Genomic DNA, 22,083 nt, shown 5'->3' on the forward strand with positions numbered 1-22,083 from the left:
TGCAGTTTCCGCAAACATTTTTCCGCAGTTTCCGCTAACCTTTATCGTAACCATTCAATTTCAATTCAATTTATTTTTCATTGCTGGCCATAGAGTAATCTATGCTCTAACCCTCGCTAATCACAGTTTCCGAAAACATTTTCCGAAAACAGTTTCCGAAAACCGTTGTTAACGCTTTGAAGGTAAGTAATTAGCAAAACGAGGTAAATAAAACTGATAGCGGGTTTCCACTCTGCTTGAGATCATGATTTTTTGCGTTTTATTTCGATAACTTCACTGTCTTGATCGTTGTTATTCACTCGCACGAGAAGGAAATGAATCGGCTTGTTTTCCAATTGTTTCAATTATGAGCTAACAATATCGAAATTTTTACGACTGCATTCGTAAAACTAATCGTTTTAATCAGCGGTTTTAATAAATTCGGTTTGCAACCTAGGTGTCAATATAAACAAGACAGTAAGCTCAATCAAAGACTATTTTAATTGAGTAAAATAGCATTATGGTTATGAGTATATGACGTCATCACCTTTCACGCCCCCCAAGGTTTTTTGAAAAGTCGGCGCCTATGATTAGCAGTTTAGACTTTTACCAGAGTTAACCTCTAAGTGGTCATTGCACCGATTAGTCTACTTGTTAGATTATCAAACACAATCCTCAAATAGACCGGCCACACTTGAGAATTAGTTTCTGGCCTGTTTAGTCCAATCTGGTTGATGAAAATGAATCAATCAAGTCCCCCCTGACAGCTTAATTAGTTAAGTACGTGACTTCAACGAAGAAGCTTCAAGATCAAGTGTCGCTGGTTCAACTTTTGGGGTGTGTGCTTGAGCTTGAGCAACACACTTTAAGGACTGCTCTCCATTCAGCGGCATCTAATAGATGGAATAATTCCTGGCCACAACACTTCAACCATCGGAAACTTCAATCTGTTAATCTTGATGACCGTGCCTGCGTCAGTGGTTCAAAGTCTCTACAAGTATGCAAAACTGCCAGGATTAAGCTCTGCAAAAAGCTTTCCCAGTCTGAGGATAAAGATTCAATCAATCAATTGGAGGATTGACATAATCACATATAATGTTGTTTTTGTCAGCTGCTATATTTAAATCATATGTGTTTTTCAAATTTAGCTTAAAGTTAGTGTAGCACATATTAATATTTATTGTTTCACCTTTGGACAATGACTTCATCAACAGATGACTGGGGAGGATTTAGCAGTGGCGATGAACAAGGGTTTTCTTCCAAGGTATGTTCAGCTAGCTTTAGGCGGACTTTCTATAATTTCGACTAAAAGGCATTGTTGATTAACTGCCTAAAAGGTTTTTACTCCTTTAGATGATCAAACAATAGCATACTGGTAAACCTTAGATTGGAAATTTATTTACATATGCATAATTTGAGTGGTACTTTATAAGATGGGTAATAACTTTTCTTGTACTCTAGCTGTACTAGGAAAATGCAATGCCATCCCGGACCAGATACAGTGGTTGTCTGGGTACACTTTCAAAGTACATTTAATTGTATCTATTGTTGCATAGGTTTGCTTATGATATATGTGCATTATGTATTAAACTTGTGTTAGATCATAGTTGCTGAGCAGTGAGCATGTTAGAAGTGACTATATCTATGTCACTGATCATATTTAATTTTTTATATAGTAAGTTGTCACAGGTTAGCACATTTATTGCTCATATTCACACTCATAATCAGCTTGACAACATCACCAGATATCACTTTGAAGTCTGGGTAAGAAAAAAGTGTGTGTAATTATTATGCAACATGTTTGCACAGTTTTAGTGAAGTCGCAAATGGTATTTTAAATGGGTCTGCTACTATTCGGCTAGTCCGATTCGGCTGATCCGATTCGGCTAGTCCGATTCGGCTATTACCCTTTTCGGCTACAGCCCGATTCGGCTAGTCCGATTTGGCTGATCCGATTCGGCTAGTTCCCTATTGGGCTACAGTCTTTATCGGTTAGTTCCCTATTCGGCAATTTTTTGAAAATCCAACGATAATCCTTCTGTAATCCAACATCGTTTCTTTTGCATTCCGACAAAGAAAAACAAATTGAAATGAAATTTAGCGAAAAATGTTTGAACTATTAAATTGAACTGTTTGCTCACATAAAATGGACAACAACGTCTTCTGTTTATTTAGAGAATGTTGTAATATCGCTTCTTTTATAGTTGAAATCATCGAAGCTTTAGATGAGTGGGGTTTAGACCTAACCATTGAGATCTTAAAACTAAAAAGCGAATTAAATTTATTTTTGAACTATCAATGTTTGCTCAGATAAAATTGACATGTATCATGCGTCGCCGTCTGCATGCAAACTTAGAATATATTAGAATCCTCAACTATTACAAAATTCTAAATCCAACGACGCTTTCTGTTTATTTACTGTAGAGAATTTTGTATTTTGATCTCGAAGCTTTAGATGAGTGGAGTTTAGACCTAACCACTGAGATCATAAATCATATTTATGACACCGGTTACATCCCTAGTGATATGGTACGTTCCATATTCATAACTTTACCAAAGAAAACCGGAGCAACAGAATGGTCACTCCACAGAACAATTAGCCTTGTGAATTACGTAACAAACAGCTTACTCCGAATCATGTTGATGAGATTGAGACCAAAACTACAATCGGAAATTTCAACAGCACAGTTTTTATTTGTTCCAGACAAAGGGACCACAAAAGGAATTTTTTACATTAAAAATGATGACAGAGAAATGTATGTCCGGTTCTTCTGTTTATTTAGAGAATTTTGTATTTTAATTCGACAATATGGTATCTTTTGCATTCTTGCATTTTTCCAGTGTTTACCTTTGAGTGCCTTCCCAGACGGCAAAATCTGTCATTTTTACATTCATTCAACGTCTGCAGACGTTGAATCAATGTAAAAATGACGAGTTTTGATGTCTGGGTTCGTTCAAAATATGTGTTTTACATGAAAACAACAGTTTTCATAATTACCAATAGGGGTTAATGAGATAAAGTCTCAGCGAAAACGTGTCAACGAAAAAAAGACAGTTGCCAAATAGCGTTTGCAATAAAAGATGAAGTTAAAACCTAAGTGGCAGTTTAGAGTAAACCTGGGTTTCGGCGTTACATGACCTGAAATTCCTTTGGTTAGTTCCTTCGTTAGACTCTCAGTTGATGTTACTTGATCATGGCAGAGGAATCGATTAGTACGCAGCGCAAAGGTGAGGTTTTTCTACATGATGGCTACATGTTTCAACTAGCTCAATATAGTCCAGACGGGCTTAAGAAATACTGGCGTTGTTCCCGACGTGATGAGAAATGCAAGGCTCGCATCCACACTTGTGTGGCAACAAATCAGGTAATAATGTGTGTTATGATGACTGTCACGATTTCTTTCTATCTCTTACCAGGAAAAAGACTTGGAAAGGTTCAATGACGTAGTTTAATGGGTCAAACCGAAAAGCAGTCAATTAAATTCACGGATAGTTCTACTGGTGAAATGATATATAAAAACGCTTGAAGGACTCCAACGAATGGTTCACCACTTCCAACAATTAATCAAAGTAATAGTAAACAGCAATAGATTCCAATGCTTGCGACTATTGATCGAGTTTAACGTGATCCACTCACAGCTTCTCATACGATTCTAATTTCAATCAGAAATTATATTAGCATCAACTTTGCTTTACAGTACTCGTATTCAATACTTCCACTCTCGATCAACAATAATCTTTGCGTCTATTAACAACTGCTACTACTACAATAATGAACTCTCATCACCAACTCATCATAATACAACTCCCATAATAATAATCTCAGAATCTCAGAATAAACATTACACAAACTACACCACTATTTATAGTTGGCTGTTCAGTCCAATAACTTCGAGAAGGTTACATCATAAAGAACCATCGTTCGGTCACGTAGCATTTAAATGTAAACAACCGAAGTCTATAGAAGGTCACGTAGGGAAAATGATTCCAGAAAACACGTTACATAATACAGATTTCGTCATCAGAGGTTACTTCAGGTCATAACCGACAATAACACAACGCACCAGAATTCCATAATGAAAATAGCACATTCGTTGAAGATACAAAGCAAGCCATCGCGAGGCATTTGCACCTTGATTGTGACATACGCCCCCCCTTAGAATATTGTTGCAAACAATATAACAACACAATCAATACAAAACACACCATAAAACAATTAATTACTCAATAATCAGTTCTCATAAGTCTATCGTTGCATGATCTACCAACGATAGCTTTTCTTAAAACAATAGTCACGTTTTCTGCGAAAGTCTCCAACGTCCTCAACATCTTCAGTGCATCGGCGAGCGAGATGACCCATTTTCCTACATCGGAAACATCTCCTCTCCGGACAGTCCTTGGCGAGATGACCTTCTTTACGACAATTGTAGCAAGCCTTTTCATCAAAAGGGCAGCTCCTGGCTATGTGTCCAATCTCCCCACATCGGTAGCAGTGGTTGTCACGGCAACGTCTATTTTCCGAATGTCCGCCGTCAGCAACGCACTCCCTGGCGAAATATCCGCGTCTACCGCATCTATAGCAAACTCCAAATGGTCGTCGCCTGCCTCTTCTCCTCGGTTCTTCGCGCTCGTAATATCCATCATCGTGAGATCGTTGCTGATTATCTGCAGAACAATCTTGAGCAAAGTGACCATTCTTGCCACAAGAATAACAAGTAACTTCAGAATCTCTCTCAATAACATTTCCGATTATCAGATCAACTAAAGAGTTTTGTAAACATAACGCTTTCACAGTCCCACTACAATACGGAGTTTCGATAGATATCATCGCTAACGGTCCTTGGATTGAAGTGGTATCTATTTTTGTCACATGGCCAGTTTTTCCCGTTAATTGACTGTCTTTAACCAAATCTCTCCTCACTATTATACCAGTAGAACCAGAATCACGTAAAACTTTTACCTTTTTGTCTCCAACTTTTCCATCCACTACTGGCAGGTGATCTTCAGGTATTATTTATCCGCAAACATTTTCATCCGGATTCTCCTCGTCAAGCGTGGGTTCAGGAATCATTAACGCACAACCGCATCGATAAACGTCCGTGTCTTTATCTTTTCCAGACTGATTAGGTAAGGAAAACGACTTGTCCTTGCATTCCTTCGCTTCGTGTCCTTGCCTATTGCAACGATTGCACCACTTCCTCGATTCCTGATGATTTCTGTTAGTCTTCCTCCGGCAGTTAACAGATTTATGACCTAAGCCATTACAATTAAAACAACGTACTTCTCTTGGAACAGCACCTCCTTTAAAATTATTTGTTTGCTCCTCGTCATTATCGCATGACAACGTTTCTTCAGTCGACAACTTCTCATCATGAGCAACTAAGTACTGTTCTGCCACACTGGCTATTTCTTCTAGATTCTTTGGACTTCTCTCCATTAAATAAACAGACAGATTTTTTGAACATGAATCTGTGAATTGTTCCTTAACTATAAGGTTTGCCAATCCGTCCAATGATTGATCGGCCCCCGAAAGCTCAAACCACTTTAACAAAAGGTTTCTTAAACGTTCAATAAATTGACCTGGGCTTTCGTGTTTTTCAGGCTTTGCCTCACGGAATCTTTGACGGTATCCATGCTCGGTAAAATTGTATCGCTTTAACAGAGCTAACTTCAATCTGTCGTAGTTCATGGCTTCTTCTTGCGAAAGTCTTGAATATACATCAAGAGCTTGTCCCGATAGTAACATGCTTAGCTGGGTAGCCCACGTCGACTTCTCCAATTTGGCTATTGTAGCATATCTTTCAAATCTTAACAAATAACTATCCAACTCATCTTTTTCTTCAACAAATGATGGCAAATCTGGACGTCTAACTTGCGCCACAATAACATCTCGAGCATTATCATTAGTAGAATTAGATCGCTCACCAATGTCCAGCTTTTGTCTTTCTAATTCAAGTTTTAACTTTTCCAATTCATATTGCGCTCTTCTTTCTTCTGCTTCGCGCTGCGCTTGTTTCTCTTCAGCTTCTCGTTGAGCTTGTTTTTCTTCAGCTTCAGCTTCGCGCTGCGCTTGTTTCTCTTCAGCTTCTCGTTGAGCTTGTTTTTCTTCAGCTTCGCGCTGCGCCCGCTTCTCCTCTGCTTCAGCTTCAAATTGTGCTCGCTTTTCTTCAGCTTCAAGTTCTGCTTTCCTTATTTCACGAGCAGCTCTTCTATTTTCTCTTTCGTCAGCTTCTCGCTGAGCTTTTTGGTCCATTATCTTGTGATACTCTTCCATCACAAACTGAGACTTTTCATTGTCACTCAGCCCCATTCGTTCAGCCATGCTCCGTAAGTCTTCAATCATCTCATGTTTGACAGTATCCGCCATCTTGACATTAATTTATTATTCTTTCAATAAATCTTTGGTATTCTTCGGTTTTTCGGTTAAATCTTTTCGGTTAAATCCCGGACGAGCCCCCAGAATGTCACGATTTCTTTCTATCTCTTACCAGGAAAAAGACTTGGAAAGGTTCAATGACGTAGTTTAATGGGTCAAACCGAAAAGCAGTCAATTAAATTCACGGATAGTTCTACTGGTGAAATGATATATAAAAACGCTTGAAGGACTCCAACGAATGGTTCACCACTTCCAACAATTAATCAAAGTAATAGTAAACAGCAATAGATTCCAATGCTTGCGACTATTGATCGAGTTTAACGTGATCCACTCACAGCTTCTCATACGATTCTAATTTCAATCAGAAATTATATTAGCATCAACTTTGCTTTACAGTACTCGTATTCAATACTTCCACTCTCGATCAACAATAATCTTTGCGTCTATTAACAACTGCTACTACTACAATAATGAACTCTCATCACCAACTCATCATAATACAACTCCCATAATAATAATCTCAGAATCTCAGAATAAACATTACACAAACTACACCACTATTTATAGTTGGCTGTTCAGTCCAATAACTTCGAGAAGGTTACATCATAAAGAACCATCGTTCGGTCACGTAGCATTTAAATGTAAACAACCGAAGTCTATAGAAGGTCACGTAGGGAAAATGATTCCAGAAAACACGTTACATAATACAGATTTCGTCATCAGAGGTTACTTCAGGTCATAACCGACAATAACACAACGCACCAGAATTCCATAATGAAAATAGCACATTCGTTGAAGATACAAAGCAAGCCATCGCGAGGCATTTGCACCTTGATTGTGACATATCCACACTCGCATCCACACATGATGGCTACATGTTTCAACTAGCTCAATATAGTCCAGACGGGCTTAAGAAATACTGGCGTTGTTCCCGACGTGATGAGAAATGCAAGGCTCGCATCCACACTTGTGTGGCAACAAATCAGGTAATAATGTGTGTTATGATGACTATATTTTGATCATTTGAGAAAATGTGCCAAGAAATGTCAAGTACTTGAATTGTAATAATCGCAACCATTGTTCACCTGCATTGACGTTGGACCTGGGAATGCACCACGGACTGGCCTACCCTAATAATAACAACTGCTTTGATAGTGACGTTGTGCTATTACTTATTACTAGGGCCATTTTTTTACCTAAAAAATTGAAAAATATGACTTTATTTTTTGAAATATATGATAATATATGACTTTGTTTTAAGCATCAAATTTATGCTAATCTCTAATTAATAACTCGTATGTAAGTTTTTACATGTATTTTGAACAATAACACACTCGAACAACTAACAAAACACTTCTATTTCACTTGAAAATCACTACAAAAATTCAAATGTCTAATGCATCCACTGGCGCCGACTTGCGGGGTGGCCAGCCACGCCACCCCTTAACCTCTATGGCATGATGGCAGCCACCCCGTTTAGGTTACATTACTTACTGCAAATAAATGTAATTTGAACGGACGTTTAAATCTTTTTTTGATCATTGGTTTTCGCTTCAAGTCAACGTAAAGCAAGAGGTGAACCAATACAGTATTGCGAAGAAAATGATTGTTTTTGTCACAAGCATGATACTTGCGTAACATCAAGCAAGCTACGTGAAGATTACGCAACACGTGGCTACGATTTGTTTCCTTGTTGTTGGGATCGTTTTATTTGTTACTTTTCATAAGTCATTGTTACATTTGTTAGGTTTACAATGGGATTTATTAATCAAATAAAATACGATCTTTCCATTGCCTCTCCCAAAAATCTTTTTTGAAAAATTTTAAACTGCTCAATATCGCTATAAATTATGACAGCTATAAAATACTCGGAAATAAAATTATCTCGATAATTGATAGCTCCACCCCCTAAATGAATATCTATTTTCAAATTAAAAAAATGCAATTTTCGAATGCTTAGTAAAAATCAAACAAAAACATGCAGTTTGAAAGTTTATAGGTTGCCATATTGTGCTATCTGCCACCCCGTGCAAAAATAAAAGTCGGCGCCTATGTGTAGGCCTACCTACCAAACAAGCTACTTAGTAGTAAGAGTCAAAGCTCTGTACTCGAAAAGTACCCTTGACTCTTGAGGTCTCAGCACTGGTTGACTTAGTCGCCGTTAAGCTGAACTATCGTAAGTCCAAATTTTTCAAAATTGCGTTTTTGATTGATTTGATATCTTTATAAACTACAGTTTATTTTGTTAAAGCATCGTAAGTCCATCTGCTTTAGTTTTGATGATACAGAACGATGAACTATCGCAAATTGGAGTTACGATAGTTTTGCAAAAAAATAAAATAATAAAATGGGACTTACGATACTCTGCTCTGAAAGTAATTTTACACGTTTCACGTTAACACTCCCTTTTCTTTTAGTTAATTTTTCTTTCAATCGTTTTTTGCATGTTGATATTCAAGGCTTACTTATATTTCTTTCTATTTCGCATAACAATTTTGCTGTTTTATTGCAGGCCTCGAAATTTATACTTTTGTCCGGCGGTCAAGCACGTCCTACCAGACTGGCCCTTTCAGCGGACATTTAATATCTCAACCGGACATATTTTTTGCATGTAGATTTTGCACAAAATCACACCACAGTAGTCGTGTTTGTAGAAGATTTTCTACAACAGAATAACTCTGCAATGGTTGATGGCTTAATTAACCGACCCTGAAGTGTACTGGAGCAGTTTGCTTGCAAATAAATCAGTGCGTTAATGACAGTCGTGTAATGACGCAATAAACACAATTGAAATCAGCGTAAATCAGGTCGCCACATTCACCTAAGCACGTGCGAAACCCGGCTGAGACTTGCTTCTCTGTGACGTATCGTTTTAACAAACGATCAATGTAACGCAATAATCCGCATTGTTAAAATTATAATACAATATATCCTGCCGAAAAGTTCAGACAACTTTATTTCAAGGCAACATTGCAAGGCATTGAAATGATGTAAAAATGGCTACTTTTGACATCAGCTCGTTAACCAGGCCACTTTAATGTGATCTTTAAAGCAATTGCCTGTACTATTATTTAAGGATGTGTCGATTAATCGGTATCGGCAATTTTTGGAGAATCGGCATCGGAAAAAATTGCCGATTCTTTATCAAAGTTTCCTAATCAAAAGTAGCGCGAGCGCGTGGAAATACCGATCAAAGAACGGCTTCTTTGAACAACCGCATCAGCGTCAACTAGCATTCGGAGAGCGGTAGTCTAAAACTCTAAATTATGACGATTGTCCGCCATTTTGTAAACTCTTGTTTAGTAGGCACGAGATCAAAATACTTTCTTTCTTTGAAATGACGAAAAACGTTCAAAGAGAAAGTCAGACCAGATAAAATATAAAAGTTGAATGATTACACAACGGTTAGAAGTTAAAGGAGAAATGGATTATTACGTAATAGTTATTAGCTTGCAGTATGCAAGGCGCTAAAAGCAAGTTAAAAGCGAGGGGGTATAAACTGCAAAGAAAATGAGAACAACAGTCTGAAAGATTCAAAACGCTTTTAGAAAAAAAACAAAGGGCGTCAATGGAAAACAACGTGTGAAGTTGCAAGTTATATCTTTTCAGACGCTGAATTGCAGTGAATTAATCTTGTCACTTAGTAAACACGTGAAAAAAGATTACCTCGTTTGCGCAATAATCACTTGATTGTTTGTTCAACCCATGAAACGGACTATGTTACAGCCAAATGCTGTCCCAGCTCTAGTCGGGGTTCGTCAAAATTAGGGAGTTTTCTTTGTTCTGTAGAATATACCTTAATGCAGACATTTTTAGCGCAGCAAGAAGAGAAGTGATTTGGTGGAAAGTAAATAATACTATGTTTCCTGAGCTGAGCAAAATTGCAAATAAATTGCTTTCGTCACCACCATCGTCGATCGAAAGCGAACGAATTTTTAGCACAGGTGGCAATATTTTTACGCCTCAACGGAACAGAATTACTCCAGCAACTGGAGAAAAGTTGATGATATTGCATTTTAATTTACGTGCCTTTAATTTTGAATATTAAAAAGCGGAAATGTTCTTTGTAATTATTGTTTAATCGTTGTAAAATTCGTAGTCACTGAAAGTTGCTTAATGTTAATTTACTAAGCAGAGAGAAGTAACTTCCAAGTATTGGCCTATTACGCTTAATGCGTTCAACAAACGATCGTGAGATTGCGCAAACGTAATCAAACCAGCTACCCGGTAATCTTCACGTGTTTGCTAAGCAACAAGATTGGCTGCAACTCTGCGTTCGAAAACAATACTAATTTCTTCACAAGATGTTTTTCTTTTTTCGCCTATTGGTGCACTTTGAATGCAAGGCTGGTGTGTTACTTTTTTAAAGGTTTTTGTATATTCAATACCGCTGCGTTCATTTTCTTTTACATTCTAGTCTTTTTCTCTTCTTGTTTCAGGCACCTTCTTGAATTCTGCGAGAAAAATACTGCAAACCGCACAAGATAATATTTTGCACACTGCATTAAGCTACGTTGATTTTGCACTCTGTGAGCAATGGCGATTTTTCTCTTTTCACTGATTTCCACAACAAATAAAACGTGTCTATCACCACTTTGTAGCGCGCAAGAAGCGAAGAACTACCGTAAAAAATCACGCTGTCTAGAGCAGGCGACAAAGTGAACGCTTTTAGACATTTCAAAGGCAGCAACTTGTAACAAAATCGCAACCACTTGTAGAGCGCCAACTAAAAGCAGCTTTAATCATTTAACCAAAGAATCGGAATCGGCAAATATTTAAGAATCGGTATCGGCAAAAATTCTGTAATCGGCACATCCCTACTATTATTGCTTCAGCTCCGTATTTGTTCGCGTTAAACAAACAATTGTTACAATTCAAATTTAAAATATATTTTTGCTGCATTAGCTCTATTTTTGTCATGAATTTTGCGGCGGTCATTTATGACCGACCAATGAGCCGGCTTCGGCAGACATTCAAGGTCATTCCGGAGGTCATGTCCGCCATGACCGCCGGATATTTCGAGGCCTGTATTGTAACTACATTTCGACAATTTTTTATTGTTAAACTATCGTATGTCCATACTCATTTTTCTAACGTTCAATTTTTGCAAAAAAGAATTATCTTTTTTTCAACAACAAAGCTCCATGAAAGACAATGTATAGTTTTCATGTTTTTCCGTTAGAGAACTTTTAGAAAGATCAAACAATGTACAGCAAACACAGCGTGAACTTTAAAATTCAATTTTCTCAAAACTGCATTTTTGGAGTTACGACGGTTCAGCTTATTAGCGACGTAGTGGCCTACTGCAAGTGTTTATAATGTTCAGAGACTGGATTGTGTGTTGCAAAATAATGTGTCAAGATGATGTCACAATGCAAATTAACATCAAACAGCAAGCGCTATTACTAGGCTACAGAAAGTAATAAAAATGTTGCTTCCAATGCTAAGTGAGACTCAGCGTGAGAACTCTCATTGCCTCCCTTCCACAAATTATCAAAGTTCAATGTCTACAGGAGCTGTTTGAACTGCATTTACAAAGTTACTCCGGCTCAATCTTTGTATTTTGAAGTAAAAATGAAGTCATATTTTATGATCTAAAACAGAAAATATAACTTTTTATGACTTTATAACTTCTTAAATAGACACCGTAGAAACGTCGTTGTTTCACTGTTATCGGTTTGACAACTTTCTGCATTACCAAAAAAATATGACTTTAATGACTTTTACTGGCCCTACTTATTTCACAGGTAGTGAACACTGGCAAGAATCAGCATTTTTAGAAATGAAGACGATGTTCGATCAAGCTCAAACTTTCAGGAATGTCGTTTTATGATTATTCGCAAGAAAGAAAGTTTGTAGCAATGAAATCGGAGAAAAAGTCCGTTTCGACCCACCCTACTTGTTATGTACCGTATTGATTGTATTGACTTGTTAAACTAGGGATTGGAATTTTGTAATAGTTGAGGATTCGAATATATTCTAAGTTTGCATACAGACGGTGACGCAGGATACATGTCAAGTTTATGTGAGCAACATTTTAATTTAATAGTCCAAAAATAAATTCAATTCGCTTTTTATGTTTCGCTAAATTTCAATTCAATTTATTTTTCTTTGTCGGAATGCAAAAGAAACGATTGATGATGATTATGTGTCTCATCTGATACAGACGTTGGCGATCATGGTCTTCCAATCTTTTCTGTCATTTGCCATTGGTATAAAATCGTTCGTTTTAACTGTTGTGTTTGTGGCCCATTGATTCAATCTGTTTAAATAAGTTAATCTTTGACGGCCACTGCTTCTTTTTCCCATCCCAAATCTCCCTGTCTGTAAATATGACCTACAAATTGCATCTGGCGCCTTCTAACTGTTCTTATTATCATATCGTTACTTATTGTCTAGCATTCACATCCGTAGGTTAGAATTGATATTACATATGCTTTCAAAAGTTTAATTTTGGTCTTTGTTGTCATGTTGCGATTCCTGAAGACTACGCTCATTTTACTGAAAGTATCCTTTGCTATAGCGATTCTCTTTTTAATTTCAGTGTCACTTTGCCATCGCAAGTTATAGTGTACCCAAGATATTTCAATTTATCAACTTGTTCACACCATTGAGTGCAACACACCATTGAATGTATGGTTGCAATTTGGATAAGTTTTCATTTTTGATACGGTCATACATTCTGTTTTTGAATTTAACTCTTAACCCATTCGTGTACTGTTATTGACAGCACAATTTAATAAGTCCTGTAGATCGTTTGCAGATTCTGCTATCAGGACTGTATCATCATTCATCAGCGTATCTCAAGCTTGTTACATTTTGTACCCCAACCTTTACTCCATTCATATGTTCGATGTCTCTCAAAATCATCTCACTGTAAGCGTTGATAAGATCTGGAGTTTGGACACATCTCTCTGTTATCATTTTTAATGTAAAAATTCCTTTTGTGGTCCCTTTGTCTGGAACAAATAAAAACTGTGCTGTTGAAATTTCCGATTGTAGTTTTGGTCTCAATCGCATCAACATGATTTGGAGTAAGCTGTTTGTTACGTAATTCACAAGGCTAATTGTTCTGTGGAGTGAGCATTCTGTTGCTCCGATTTTGTTTGGTAAAGTTATGAATATGGAACGTACCATATCACTAGGGATGTAACCGGTGTCATAAATATGATTTATGATCTCAGTGGTTAGGTCTAAACTCCACTCATCTAAAGCTTCGAGATCAAAATACAAAATTCTCTACTGTAAATAAACAGAAAGCGTCGTTGGATTTAGAATTTTGTAATAGTTCAGGATTCTAATATATTCTAAGTTTGCATGCAGACGGTGACGCATGATACATGTCAATTTCATCTGAGCAAACAGTAATAGTTCAAAAATAAATTTAATTCGCTTTTTAGTTTTAAGATCTCAATGGTTAGGTCAAAACCCCACTCATCTAAAGCTTCGATAATTTCAACTGTAAAAGAAATTTAATATAATTCAAACATTTTTCGCTAAATTTGTCGGAATGCAAAAGAAACGATGTTGGATTTTGTTGGATAACAGAAGGATTATCGTTGGATTTTCAAAAAATTGCCGAATAGGGAACTAACCGCTAAAGACTGTAGCCCAATAGGGAACTAGCCGAATCGGATCAGCCAAATCGGACTAGCCGAATCGGGCTGTAGCCGAAAAGGGTAATAGCCGAATCGGACTAGCCGAATCGGATCAGCCGAATCGGACTAGCCGAAACGGGCCATTCCGATTTTAAATACAGTATGTTTTAAGCTGAATAATGACTGCCAAATAAATAAAAACTATTTTTTTACAATGTTTCACTTTTTATTGTAGATTCAAACGATCTGTTATAGCCTGATGCTGCGGGTTCTTTTTGGCAATATCAAATTACACTAGCTTTCTACTAGGGAACTGTGTTCCGAAAGCTAGTGTAATTTGATATTGCCAAAAAGAACCCGCAGCATCAGGCTATAACAGATCGTTTGAATCTACACTGTGAAGTAAGCAACGATCATGCTGCTAAAAGCGAAACTCATTCAACTACAAGCATTTATTTGCTGTGCGCTGACATTTTTTGCTTTTATTGCAGACCATAGTCATCAAAGCTGCTGATTCTCTTCTATGATAACTTAGGGTCCACCTCAAACTTAAAGTTTTTATATTCATCTTTTAGCCACCCCAGGGTGGAGGTTCATCTGCTATCATAGATATGAGCAATGTTGATGATTCTTCTGGTTCATCAAGTTTTGAAGAGGTTGGAGAGGCTTTACCTACAAAAAGAAACAACTCTGACCAACCTTCGGTGGTTGATCCTTCTGAGATGATGTCCGGTCTTAGTGGAAATTTGGGGAAGGCAATGGCTGATCAGGTGAAGCTGTATATACTGTATATATATATAATTTATTTCACCACAAGTTATGCTGCATCTAGTTCTGTTATACTGCAAGTGTGAAAAATGGATGTTTACATGTTTACAAATATTTTTATTAACAGATGTGGGTGAGTGGACAGCAGCAAGCTCGAAAGATGTTGAATGTCTATGCCAATATAGATATCTTAAGACCATATTTCGATATAGAATGTCGGATGTTAATGGTTAGATTAGCTTCATCTTTTGTACCATTGCATTCACTCTCTAAGCCTCATGTAAGTATCAATAAACTAAAATTCTTATATTGTCATTCAAACATATTTAGGTGTTGGCATTCGTTTCAAATATGATGTTGGCACTAGTTTTTATACTTAAACGATAAACGTGATGTAGAAAGCGATGAAAAGTTTTCAAGAAAAAAAAAATGGTTTCAAAGCATAAAAGTTAAAGTTCTCAAGTTTGTTGTGGTTAAAAATAATTTTCTTTTTTTGTTGGTTTCAAACTGCAATGCAGTGTCATAATTATTGTTGTTATTATTATTATTAAGCAATAGAGAACATGATAAAAATTTAATATTTGTACCAAATGAAAGAAGGAAAGTGACAGCCCTTTTGGTAACCTTGAAAAGTTTTATCTCAAACACATAGTACGGTATGGCAAAGGTATCTCTTAAAAAAATTTCATAAATGGTGTTTGGTTTATTGCATAAGACAATGAGGTGCAATGTTTTTACTAGGTGGGATATTTTCACCTGCCAATGAACAATGAACATACTACTGTATTACAGTTCTTATACAGTAAATTATAGCTGTTCCAGTGTTTGTAATTTTCCTTTCCCGTTTTATACAGAAAATTCCAAATGAGCTTTATGGACCGCTTATGACAGTCTTCACCCTGATAGCAATTCTATTGTTAAATATGAAGAATGCTGGAACAGTATTGGTATGAGCAAAAACATAAAGTTACCATATATTATACTGCATAAGATCAACCCATTATTTTTTGTGTTTGAAATAATTACTGACATCGTGAAAAGTGATGTACTAAGCCACATGGTAGTTGTTGGTTTATTTTCGGATTACATTTTTGATGCAGATTTGTTTACTTTTACCCTGTAAAGTACTAACTGAGAGTGAGTTTGACACTCGAAAGTTTGATTCACAACCAACCAACCGGTTCAACACTGATGAGGAGCAGTTGTCTTTAGTAAGAGACTTAATGACATGCCTGATTGCCTGAAGGTGGACACAAAGTTTGGCTTCCTTGCCTTCCTATCCACCGAACCTAAGTCTTCAACCATCGGGGTGGAAGCCTGGGTACAACGAAAGTGCTTTTAAAATTTAAAGTATTTTATATGCGTACATGCAACAGCTTTGTTCAACTGTTTTATCAATATAAATTGTTTTAGTCCAGTATTCTTTTTTCTGTGATGTGCAGGAAGATGTCTTGTCTAAATATTTAGGTTGACAATCATCGAATTGACAACTAAAATTCCAATCTGTCCTGTTCTTGTTATTTTGTTCCGTAGTAAAAGTTTGTGTCTTTCAGCAACAAGGAACATTGATGGGTACAGCTTTTGGAATTTGTTTCGGATATTGGTTGGGAGTGTCTGGCTTCATGTACTTTTTAGCTTATATTTGCAACACTTATATAAGCATCGTGCAATGCTTGTCACTGCTGGTATGTAGTAAAGTACGGTAATAATTTTTCTGTGAGTTAATCTAAGCCGATTAAGCGTGTGTTATCTGTGCAATGTGCATGTTTCTAAATCCTCAGTTTCACAACTGTATGAATTTCATCACAAAGCCACCGATTGATCTGGTGAACACTTTGTTGTTAGATTTAAATTTTTAAGTTGACTTCCTTCTTTTGAAACAGTATCTGAATCATCACGGTTCTATTGTACTAGTTTTATTCTCTCTTTAAATAACATAGTTCAATAATCGGCTTACACAAAAATAATTGCTTTCAGGGTTATGGAATGGTCAGTCACTGTGTGATACTTCTCTTGGGTCACTTCACACATTATTCCCATGGAATTTTTTATTTGCTTTGGGCAGTCGGAGCTGGATTTTCAGCAGCAAGAATGGTAAATTTATGTGTTCTATAGAGATGTTCATTGCTTATATACTGTATATGTATAATATATATATATGAGACGTTGTTACAGATTAACTGTCTCTGTAGTTTCATGCTTTCTGTCAACGTGCGTATTCGTTTACGTTTGTAGTATACGAAATGTATGTTAGGTCAATATCCATATCTTCAGTAGCTTGTAGGTCTATTAAAAGCTGAGATCAAAAGAACGAAAAAAGCTTCTTTATAGTTGTTTTACTTTAACAATACTCTAATTACGAATAGTGTCAGCCAAGAATCTCATATGGCTCATATGCATCCAACTTGAATGAGATCCTATCTTTTCTTTTTACAATTTTTAATGCACTCATTTGTACATGTTTTGAAATAACATGATAAACCATCTAATTAACCAGTTATGTTAAAGCGATACAATTGGTGCAGGTTTAACAACTTCATCTTATCATCATTTTCCGCCGGTTGTATCCCACTGCGGAGCGAAAACCTTTCTCTTTTCTTTCCAATCCACTCAGTTTGTGTGTTTTTTACTTGTTGGTTGTTCTTAATTCTTTATCAATCTCGTCTCTCCATCTCATTTTTGGCTTTCCTACTTTGTGTTTTTTTCAGGGTGTCTTGATATCTTGCTGTATGCCTTGCCCATGACCATTCTATCTTTATGATGGGTATTACAATGGCTTGTAGTTTTGTCAGTGACACATGCCAAAAATAGAAAAACTATGGACAAAATAGACAACACAATAACCATCCTCGTAATTTACATTAAACGTTCTGTTTACTTTGTGTTTAGGTCACCGTATTGCTGTCAAGAACTGTTGGAAAGTCTCAACGTTTAATGCTCTGTTTATCTATCGTCAGTTTCCACATGTTATTTTTGCTTTATTTACATTTTGCCTACCACAGAGTTGTCGAAGGTATGTAGTCCATGTACTAACAAAATTTGCATTTTCAACTGTCATAACAGGCTGCCAATATTTATCAGCTACGTCTAGCCAGTTGCCCACTTATCCTTTAATGCAGCGTTCCCCAACCCTTTTTCTCTCTCAGCGACCGGTTTAAAAGTGAAAACACCCTTGCGGACCGGCAATGGAGGAAACGAAATTTGACATCCAGACTGCCTATTTGGTCTAACACTAATTGTTTGTGGCGGACACTTGAAGCAAGATTTGTAAAGTAAAATCGACAATGTAAAAGTCGAGGTCGGAAAACGAGTTTAATTAGTTTTGCAGGGAGCCTGGGAGGGTTGTTCGCCAAGACATTTGACTAATTTAACGTTGTTTTAAAAAACTAATTTTCTTAGACTACACCAGACTAGGATGTTGATTCAATCTTACTATTGCTGAATGTTTTATTTGGGTTACTTCCTACTTCGCCGGCACTTAGACACGTGCCCAGCTATGAGAATTGAATTTTTTATAGAAATATCACCCTATTTGCATTGATTTAACGCCAGCAGACGTCAGATTATTGTAATCATCTACTCCTTATTGCGCCTCGCTTTCCGTTATCTCGTTTCAAACATACTTTGTGTTGCTCGCAGTGTCCCAATTGTGCCGAAATTATATTAGCTTATGCGTAAATCGAGGCAATCTCCTCGCAGGGAGCTATTAATTTGTTACCGGTACCTGGTTGCGCAATTAACGTTATTTTATGATAATAATTCAACGTCGCTAGATGTCGAATTAATGTAAAACAAACGTAAATTTCTTATTGGGCATTGTTGTTACGCTATATAACCCGCCGGGAAAATTAAATCGATTTGTGCTGACTCGAACGTTGAATCAACCCAAAATTAACTTACTACCCCCCCCCCCCCCCCGGGAGTTTTTTCGCTTCTCATTTTATGTTTTGGTACAATTTTTTTCGTAATAAATGTTTACATCAATTGCCGAGGCACTTTCAACTTTTGCCATTTGGCTTTGGCAACGTTTCTGCCAAGTAAAAATATGCTAATTTCGAAGACTGTGTATGATGTTAAATGCCGTGTGGTTGCTTGGTTTTTATCTGTCTGTGGTTAAACAAAATTTAAAGGTAATCTTTATTTGTACGAATTTAGTGCATGGCTGCAATTGTTTTCACTGCAGTTAATTTATTTTATAGCTAAGGACATACTTTCAACCAACTCACACTCTTGACGGCCATTTTCGACGTGTGTTCTCCCGACCCGGAAGCTTTTTTTATTCTCGATGGTATATGTAGGTAATACGATTGAAACTGGTCATAAAATTCTACATTTTGTTTATGCAGATATTGTTGAGACACTTGGAGAAGCACAGCAAAACCCCATGAGGATTTCTTCTGATTCCGCTCTATTTCAAGCTAACTTTAACGGTTCGAAGCGAGATCTTGAAGCGTAATGTCAACGTAGTATCAACGTCTTGGAAGCATTATATTTGTAGCTGCAGCGATGAAAAAAGCAGTGGATTCATTTTATAGATTATATTGTATTTATTCAGTTCTGTTTGAAGGTGCTGATAAGGGTGTTCCTTATGTTTCTAGTCTGATCCTCCCCCAAAATTTCCAAGATATTTTTTTAGTTCAAATAAAAATAACTGCTACGGAATAAGTTGAAAGTAAGACATGACTCTATTAATTCGGAGAAAAGCTATGAATATTAGGGTGTTTCATTTTTTCACCATTTTTGAAATTCAATATGCCTGGGGTCCCATCTGGTGGTATTTGGGGAAAAAAGTTTACACCCCAAATTTTTTTCAATTATGACGTCATATTGAGGTGGTCCACGCGGTTTGAAATTTTTGGGCCTCAAAATCTCGAAATTTGGCCGCATCTCCGGAACCGCTCATCATAGATCGACAATATTAGTATCAAAATGCGCAGAAGGGTCGGTTTCCTATACCTGATGTAGAGAATATTAAGGTCTATTTGCTTCAGAGTTCACCTATCCCAAGTATATTCAGTCATGGCTGATACGACTGCTCTCAACACAGGAAAAAAGTCCGGAGTCAATACCGACTGGTCAATTATTTTAATGATGAAGTTGGTCATGATATTCATACCCTGAAATGCATGTTCCACATAAACGAAATATATCTTTTCCATCTCATTTCTTTTGGGGACGGCGCCAAGAAGGATCCCGGAGCAATGCAAGATGGGGTTTTGCTTAACCAGATAGCAAGCCCAGTACTGAAACCTTAACACCAACTATTATTACGCAATAGCAGCTTACAAGAGTGGAAAAATACAAAAAAAATTATTATCTTGATCACCTGATCTTTGTTCATCAGGAGAAAATATACCAAAAATCAGATTTTTTAAAATAACTTTTTTTTTGAAGCAGATAGACCTTAACATTCTTTACATCAGATATAGGAAACCGACCCTTCTGCGCATTTTGATACTAATTTTGTCGATCTATGATGAGCGGTTCCGGAGATACGGCCAAATTTCGAGATTTTGAGGCCCAAAAAATTCAAACCTCGTGGACCACCTCAATATGACGTCATAATTGAAAAAAAATTGGGGTGTAAACTTTTTACCCCAAATACCACCAGATGGGACCCCAGGCATTTTGAATTTCAAAAATGATGAAAAAATGAAACACCCTAATGAATATCACTCATTGTACAATGTACATACGACGTTCGAAAGGGCGCGGTTCGACACCGCTTAAGAGCATGCGACTGTGTCTTTGGCAAGACACTTAAAGGCATGCCTGAAGGTGGTCACAAAGATTGGCTTCCAAGCCTTCCCCTTCACTTAATCTAAATCTTTAATCACTGGGCGTAAGCCTGGATACGACAAACATTGTACAGATGGTCACAATTAGTTCTTGATTTAGAAATCAGCTTTGTATGATCTTTGCAACTTTGGGAAGCATATCGTCAATCAGAACTATTGCATCAAACAAAATTTTGTGAGCTACTTGGTTTTTAGAGTATATTTGTGTCGCAATTTCTTGGTACGAGTGTGCTAAAAAGCTCAACCGTTGAGCAAAACAGTATATGAAGTGGGTTGGTTTGATGCATTAAAACTTTCGGAATGAAAATGAATTTTCAGGCGTGTAATGATTGCACTTAGAACTCTGTAATCAACAACCAAAGTAATTTATGTTCTAAATTTTAAAACTGCTCGACTTTGCAGCAAAGAAGTCCAAACATTTTTGAATAAACTTGCATTCTTGCCAGAATGTCAAAAATTGGCTAGCTCAGAGAAAACATTAACAACGCCATGCTGAATCTGGCACTGCAGTGACAGATGAAACTCAGGTGGCTTCCATAAGGATGATCAACTGCTCTTCCCTCTGAATGTTATTGTTGACCACCGCAAAAAATTATCTTGCTTTTACTCGGGTGAGCAGCCAAACACATTAAAGTGATCTAGAGCTGTTGCGTTGGGCATCAACCGTAGTCGCAGTATCCTGTGCATATTTTCTTCCATACTGAAAGCATCTGCTTTGTCTTAATTCAATCCTATTGAGCCGCTTCTAAAAAGGTTATATTTCTCCATCGAGTGTTTGTCTAATTAGAAGAACAGTTTTACAGGATCAGACTAAAGTTCTCTTTTTTTTATAAATAAAGACCACCCTAGTGTTAACGTTACACATTTCGGCTATTGCAGCAATTTTATATGCGATGTTAGTTTGGGATTCATAAAAGTCTGGGATATCCAAATATCAGACAAGCATATCCTTCGCTTGTCAGATACAGTAGGATCCTAGTTGGTCATCCCGTAGTTCTATGAATCCCTGGATGTTGATAATAAAAATAGAACTTTTTTAATGGCAATTGTTTGAGTACTGTAACTATTTTTTTACACTGATGTGACGTGACACTTTATGCCATTGCAGTAATCCTTACAGAAATGCTTTTTTAGGCCCACTAACGTTAATACACAAGGGTCGCCTTGGTTAAAACCAGGGATGTGGGGTCGAGCGAAAAATATACATCAACTCCGGACACGCCAATCTTCTTCCGCCTCCACAGCCCTGGTTAAAACACAGTACGCTATATCACGAGTATCTATGTTATTAATTTCAGTTTTGCCAATACACTCTGCAACGTGATATTTTATATGAATTTTATTTCTAGACGATTTTCCAACAAACGTCTTTGATTCTCATGTGTATTTTAAACATTAAAGCTTGTAACTTTCACTCGTACCAATCGTGTGATATCCTTTTATCGCGGGCCCGACGTGTACCACCGACATCGCCGTTTTATGAACCAGCAAAAGTAAATATGCCTCGATAAGTCGATACGGTATGCTTAATCGCTCGACCGACCACGTCCAGGATTTAGCCACT

At 37.0% G+C, this 22,083-nt stretch overlaps 1 protein-coding gene across 1 annotated transcript; it reads left to right on the forward strand.

Moving 5' to 3' along the window:
- Positions 1-1,127: 1,127 nt before the first annotated feature.
- On the forward strand, positions 1,128-21,939 carry LOC145782396 (protein YIPF3-like). Its single transcript, XM_082594182.1, has 8 exons — positions 1,128-1,243; positions 14,529-14,723; positions 14,849-15,001; positions 15,576-15,668; positions 16,275-16,406; positions 16,699-16,815; positions 17,611-17,734; positions 19,068-21,939. Exons 1-8 carry the CDS (start codon positions 1,178-1,180, stop codon positions 19,175-19,177), a joined length of 990 nt encoding a protein of 329 aa, XP_082450308.1. The 5' UTR covers positions 1,128-1,177; the 3' UTR covers positions 19,178-21,939.
- The last annotated feature ends 144 nt before the right edge of the window (positions 21,940-22,083 follow it).

This window comes from Aplidium turbinatum, chromosome 1 (genome assembly GCF_918807975.1).
Source record: "Aplidium turbinatum chromosome 1, kaAplTurb1.1, whole genome shotgun sequence".
Classification (NCBI taxonomy): Eukaryota; Metazoa; Chordata; class Ascidiacea; order Aplousobranchia; family Polyclinidae; genus Aplidium; species Aplidium turbinatum.